At 50.4% G+C, this 6,000-nt stretch overlaps 1 protein-coding gene across 1 annotated transcript in view; it reads left to right on the top strand.

The window, feature by feature from the left end:
* Positions 1 to 1,964: 1,964 nt before the first annotated feature.
* PDLIM5 (PDZ and LIM domain 5) overlaps positions 1,965 to 6,000 on the top strand; it is a 126,211-nt gene continuing 122,175 nt past the window's right edge. Inside the window, exons 1-2 of the mRNA XM_030947127.1 lie at positions 1,965 to 2,208; positions 5,072 to 5,207. Of these exons, the coding sequence (XP_030802987.1) occupies positions 5,112 to 5,207 (96 nt within the window). The 5' untranslated portion in view covers positions 1,965 to 2,208; positions 5,072 to 5,111. The remainder of the gene's footprint in view (positions 2,209 to 5,071; positions 5,208 to 6,000) is intronic.

Below are 6,000 nucleotides of genomic sequence, written 5' to 3'. Positions count from 1 at the left end.
AATATTCGAAAAGCGACCAAGAATGGAGCGATCTCGAGCTAATGAGTTGCCTCTATTTCCGTGCCCTGTGTCTGGAGGCAAAGGAAAACAGATTCACTTGTTACAAACTGATCACGCCACAGAGAAGTGATGACGGACCTAAGGATGAGACTGCCAGCTCTGAGCTGGGAGTGGCACTGGCCCTGCTGCGATGGGTGGGTGTGGAGTAGACGGCATGCAGGCTTGCCGGGGCTGAAACCTGCCGGAACACCAAGCAGCAAAAGTCTCTCTGCACGTCCTTCTTCGGTCGTGATGAATTAATGTAATACTGTCTTGAGATGCTGCATGCGCAAGCTACTTCTCCAACAGGAAAAGCGGAAGGCTTTGGGAGAACTGAAGTTGAAAAGGATGTTTTTCACTAACGTGGCAAAGTGCAAAATCAAGCAGGACCACAGGCTGTGTGCCATGGTGAGCTGAGAGCAGGTTGCTACCCAAGCAGGCAGCACAGGGACATGCTGACACTGGAGATCCAATGTGAGTCACACCGGGGTGTAGGGTCCTGGAGCTTTTTCTACCATAATAAATAAAACAGCTTGAGAGTGACCCACAGCCCTTGTGACACAATGAAAAATCCCTCTGTTGGGTAATTTTTACCTCCATGAATTAAAATCATGTGAAAGGCTGTTTGCGTAACGGGGATTTTTAGTTTTGCCCGATTGGAGAGACCTAATAGGAAAAGAGCAGACTAAGGAAGGAAGATTTCTGAAACAGTGGTTTGGCTACAGTAGTGGGAGGTTTAGATGCTTTTCTTTTGAGATGCTGTTTGAGGCGCATTTGTCCTAATTAAAGACACACAGCTCAGTGTTAAAACACTGTTAAAATCCCCTTGTTAAGGTTCACTGAGCCAGGGCTCAGAGGATGGGACAGGCCCTGGTTTCATGCACACCCAGGCACCTAGGGCACAGGTTTTCTAACCCAGCATCAGCTCCAGCCTGAGGGCTCCTGTTTCGGGTAGCCTGTGGGAGCAACAGGCACAGCAGGGCCAAAATCAGGCTCAGGGCTGCACAAGTGACAGTAAAAGCAAGGGACAGTGCTCTGGGGCCAGAGGGGTGAGGTAGGGCTGTCCATTATGAGGAATGAGTGTTGTGTTGGATGGTGATAAATAAGAATTTAAAGCTTTTTTCTGCACTCCTTCTCCACAGTAAAGCCATGCTTGAGGAGGGTCCTGAAATCCTTTGAATCCAACTGATAATGGCACTGTTAAGTAGATGCACATTTCTTTCACAGCCATTTTTACTTGTAATGACTTCTTGTCGTGTGAAGTTTGGCAGGAACCTCAAGGCTCACCAAGGTGAGGTGCAGCTGAATGTGACTCCGAAGCACCGCTGTTGTTTCATCTTCGCCCTATTCCTGCCTCTCCCAAGGCAGCGGCCGTGGCTGGCGCTGGCACGCCCAGCACTGCTGTCCCAGCCAGCCCGCCCCGCTCCACGGATTGATTCCCAGCTGCATTCCCAACTGGACAGTCCTCGTGTTAAAGAATTAGTCCTATAACAATCTGATCAAGCATCACCTTAGAACCTGGTTCATTTAATGGACCCACTCCTACAGCGAGGCTGTGCCAGAGACCTTAATTTCTGGCGGATCCCTTCCAATTTCAGAGCTGATCTTATGCATGGCTACTCTATACCTGTTTGTTCTTGTGCCAGCCTCCTGTCAGCTCCAACAGCTCTTCTGCCTCGCCGCCGTTCCCCCGCTTTGATGTCCTCAGGGGGCGAGTACATCCCTGTCATTCCTCACATTAAATCAGCCAAAGTCCCCTCTTTCCGTAGGCTCTCCTGCTCCGTTGCAGGCTGAGGGGCTTCCCCCCACCCCTGCCCGGCTCCGCAGCCCTTCCCTCAGGACGGGCACACGGGGAGCGGCCCCTTGCGCCTCGCAGGTGCGCCCGCAGCTGCGTCTGCGTAAATCAAAGCGGGGCGAAAGGGAGCGCTCCCCTGTTAAAAACCAACCAAAACAACCCAAACCACACGGCAAACCTGCGCACCGCGCGGGCTTTCCGCTCCTGCCGCGCTCCGCAGCCCCGTCCCGCGGCGGCCGGGCAGGGCTGGGCCGGGCCGGGCCAGGGGAGGAGCGGCGGCAGACGGAAGTGAAAACAAGAGCGGGGGGCCGGAGCTGCCGCCTCGCAGACGCGCTGCGGTGTCCTCGCCTCTCCGCGCTGTGCCGCACTGCCGGGTGAGTGCCGGGGCGGCAGAAAGCGATCGGAAAATAACCGGGAGGGGAAATCAGGCAAAAAGTCAGTCGGCTGGGCGCGGTTTGTAAAGCTCTTCCGTGCTTATTTTCGTTTCATTTAACTTCTGTAAGCAAGGCGCGCAGCTTGCCGTGGTGGCGGAGCGCCCGGCCGGGGTGCCGGGGTGCGGCGGGGGCGCGGCCCGGCCCGGGGCAGCGCCTCGGGGAACCCGGGCTGCCGGACACCTGCGGGGCTCCTCGCCCTCAGCCGGGCGCCGCCGTACCCCTAAGGCTGCTCGGGCACAGGGCTCCGGTGTGCCCCGCTCCCCAGTGCGTCCCGCTCCCTGGGCTTTGGGGCACCCACGGGGCTGCACGCCGGCTGCCCCTGGAGCGGCTGGGGCTGTGCGAGCGCATGGAGCCGAGACCGAGCGCTCCTGGGGGGAGTTGTGGTCCGCAGCCTGCGCTGCCCGTGGGGCTCCTCGTCCCGGGGAGGTGGGCAGAGCGGGCTGCTGGGGTGTTCGGGGGCTTGTGCCGTCCCTCCGGCACGGCCGCCCCGGGGCAGGAGGGCCCCGCTGGTGCTGCGGGACCGGCGGCTCCGAGCCCGGGCGGGCTGCGGTGCGGGCCGGCGTTCGGCCGGCGTTTGAAATTCCCCCTGGCAGACGCACCGAGCGTTTGATCGTCCAGAGGAAGGTTTCACCCTTAGCTGGTTTGTTTGCACAGTGCTCCGCACGTGAAGCGAGATTGGTGGTTCGCGGTGTTTTCCTTTAGCTGCTGCCCTGGCAGATTTTAAGTAATTTGTTAAATAAAACTTTGAGCGGGTCTTCTTTGTTTGCCGTTCCTTCCTGGTGTATCTGTCGGGCTAGAGATGCAGATATACCAGAATTAAGGGGGTGAGAAAGGAAAGATGAGTGATGCTGAGTGTGATGCACGGTATATCAGCGCGCATTTTCTTACCTCCTATTTCTAGTTGCTACAAATGAAAAAGAATGGTGTCAATTCCTAACAGAATTAATTATTTTTCCTGGGTCTGTAGCTGTAACTAGTTGATGATCAGTTAAAAAAAACCATAAAGCTACACAGGTGCTTTAGTTTCAATTGCCAGGTAAAGCCTGCCCACCTGTGTGAAACAACTGCACTCTATGTTGGTCAGTCGATGTGGCTTGCTTTTCTGCAGTCTCATAATTTACAGTGACCTGTCACTGCAGCGGTTTTCGTTTAGCGGGAGTAAACTGAACGTGTATTTTTATGCAGAAAGAAATCTGTGACTAATTCAGATCCTCTTTTTAAAAGAATTCTGTGCACAGGGCAATTAAACAACTTAGTTCTCGCTTTAATGGTGAGCAAGCCTCCTAAGAATCCTAGCTCGAACTTGGCGGGTACTTTTCTTCCTCTTTAGCCTCAGGAGAGCTCAATCTTGTGTGCTTCCCCTTCTGTTCACTGGTGCTTGTCGAGGTTTTTAAGGGTGGGTTGAGTCAGCGCCTGGGGTCAGAGCTGCCCCTTTGCTGGATGCCAGCAGGCAGTGGTAGGTTGGGAATGGCCCAGTTACCCTGGCACCTCTGGTACAAGCTCCAAATTCTGCTTCCTTTATATATATATATATATATATATATATATATATATATTTATCTTGTGCTCCCTAATGCCAGTAGCCCTGCTCTGGTTACCTGAGTAACCAGAGTAACTTTTGTCGGTGTGAATAAAAAAAAGTCTGAGTGGACCTCTGCTGCTTTGGGAGGTGAACCCAAAAACGCGCGTTGTGGATGACTCTCTTGGGGAGTGACATCCTTGCATCGATGGGGGCTGTGCGACAGCCCTGCTCTCATGCTCCTTGTGGGTGGGCTGCATTTGGAAAAATCCACCGCCTCTGAGAAATTAACGTGGTCCCCTGCAGTGTAGGAACAGCTAAACGCGGGCTTTTCAGAGTTTGGTGGGGTTTGCAGCCGCCTGTGGCTGCTTGGCTGAAGGTCCACCTTAAATGTCCCTATATGAGTATGGAATCTGGCTGTGCCCCGGTGTAGTCTTACACCAGCCTGCCCTGGTGTGCTCCTGCCGGGCTTCAACTCTACAAAAATAGACGGCATCCACTACCTAAGATGTCATTGTAACATTACTTATCTGAGGTGGAGCTGAAGCCCTTATCTTTGACGCTAAACAGCGCTTTAATATCTCAGTTGCCTTTTAAAGGTAATTTGTTAGCCACATTTGTGGAGAGGGAGATGCTTGCATTTTGCTTCCTCAGCATTGAATCGTGACTGTGGATATTTTGCTTTAGTTCACGGCTTTCATTTTGAGGGTTGGTTTTAATACCTGTCTCATCTGTAACATCATTCTGCCACTATGAAGCTATGCTATAAAAATAAGAAAGTCACAGGGACTTTATTTTCGTCTGACTAACTGCAAAGTTGTGATGTTTTTGGCATTGTTGTGTTTAGAAATAAGCTTTGAGCTGATGACAGGGCAGCATATGATACTAATTTTGTTAGAAATGAATGTGCTAGTAGTGCTAATGTCTTCCATACTTCAGTTTAAGGCTTGCTATCAATTCATGCTTGTCTCAATACTGACTTTTTTTAAGCTGGGCTTTAATGCTGGATGGTTTTACCACCCCTGCCCCACACGGTGTTTTGTTAGTAAAAAGTAGTTGTCAAACATTTTGGCAGCGGCAGTTCTCAAAGTTTTGTTTCTTCCTAAGCTATGGAGGGAAACAACATATGGGGAATAAAAGCACAAGTCATGACAGACCTTGTGTGGGGTTTTTGGCTGTTATGGGGGCAGGGGAATACAGCCAAAGAAAGACGGTTTTCAAAATTGCAGACAGTGCCTTTTGTTTTTATCATCTTTAAATTAAATCTCTAATCCTCTTCTGCAGGCATCAGTTCTTTGGATTTGGTCGGTGAATACTAAACATCATGAGCAACTACAGCGTGTCTTTGGTCGGGCCGGCTCCCTGGGGTTTCAGGCTTCAAGGGGGCAAGGATTTCAATGTGCCTCTGTCTATCTCTCGAGTAAGTGCATTTGCTTCTTTTGCTACATGTGGGTATCTGTTATGCTGTGGCCAACCCACAACCTTCAGACAAAGCCATTAATTATAGACACTGGGGCTCCGCTTGCCCTGTGGCACGGAGGGCTGTTGGGGGTCGGGGAGTGAGGGATAGAAAGAGGGAAATAAATCTTTATTGTATAAAGGCTGCAAGAATATTAGCTTAGGAAGGACTTGTTCATTTGAAATGGTTGTTTTACCTGCATTTGTTTGTTCAAATAACAAAAGAAATTACCCTCGAATTCCCTTCCCTGTTCCCATCCAGAAAATAGAGATGCAGAGGTTGAAGGCTGACAGGAAACAAGCAATTTACTTTGCTGGGCTGAGCCTGTGCATTTCAAATGGGAAGCAGTGGGGGAAAATCACTCGTGTAACACTTGTTTATTCAGCAGCTCTTAGCTGCTCGAGGATCTTGTGGTGTCTGTTGTTACAAATCCTACCATTTGTAATAAAAAAGTACTTAAATGACAGTAGTTGTAAATAGCAGTTCATCAATATGTGTCTGAGTGAACGTGCCAGTTTCTCATGAGTGTTTTATAGAGTATATACTCTGAACTGGTATTCAAAGGATTTGAGGAACTAAGTCAAAACAAATATGATCTTTGTACCCAGCACTGTCTAGCTAGTTTCCTACTTTAAAACTGTGTTTTCAGGAAGGCTTGTCTTTCACTGTGGGCTAAGTTTCAAAGCTTTTGCAGATGGCTGAAGCACTTTGCACATAAAATATAGGGACAAACTTTGCAGTATTGAATTTCTAG

This window comes from Camarhynchus parvulus, chromosome 4 (genome assembly GCF_901933205.1).
Source record: "Camarhynchus parvulus chromosome 4, STF_HiC, whole genome shotgun sequence".
Lineage (NCBI taxonomy): Eukaryota > Metazoa > Chordata > Aves > Passeriformes > Thraupidae > Camarhynchus > Camarhynchus parvulus.
Note: the sequence above shows the minus strand (reverse complement) of the source record. Positions and strands in the feature narration are given on the sequence as shown.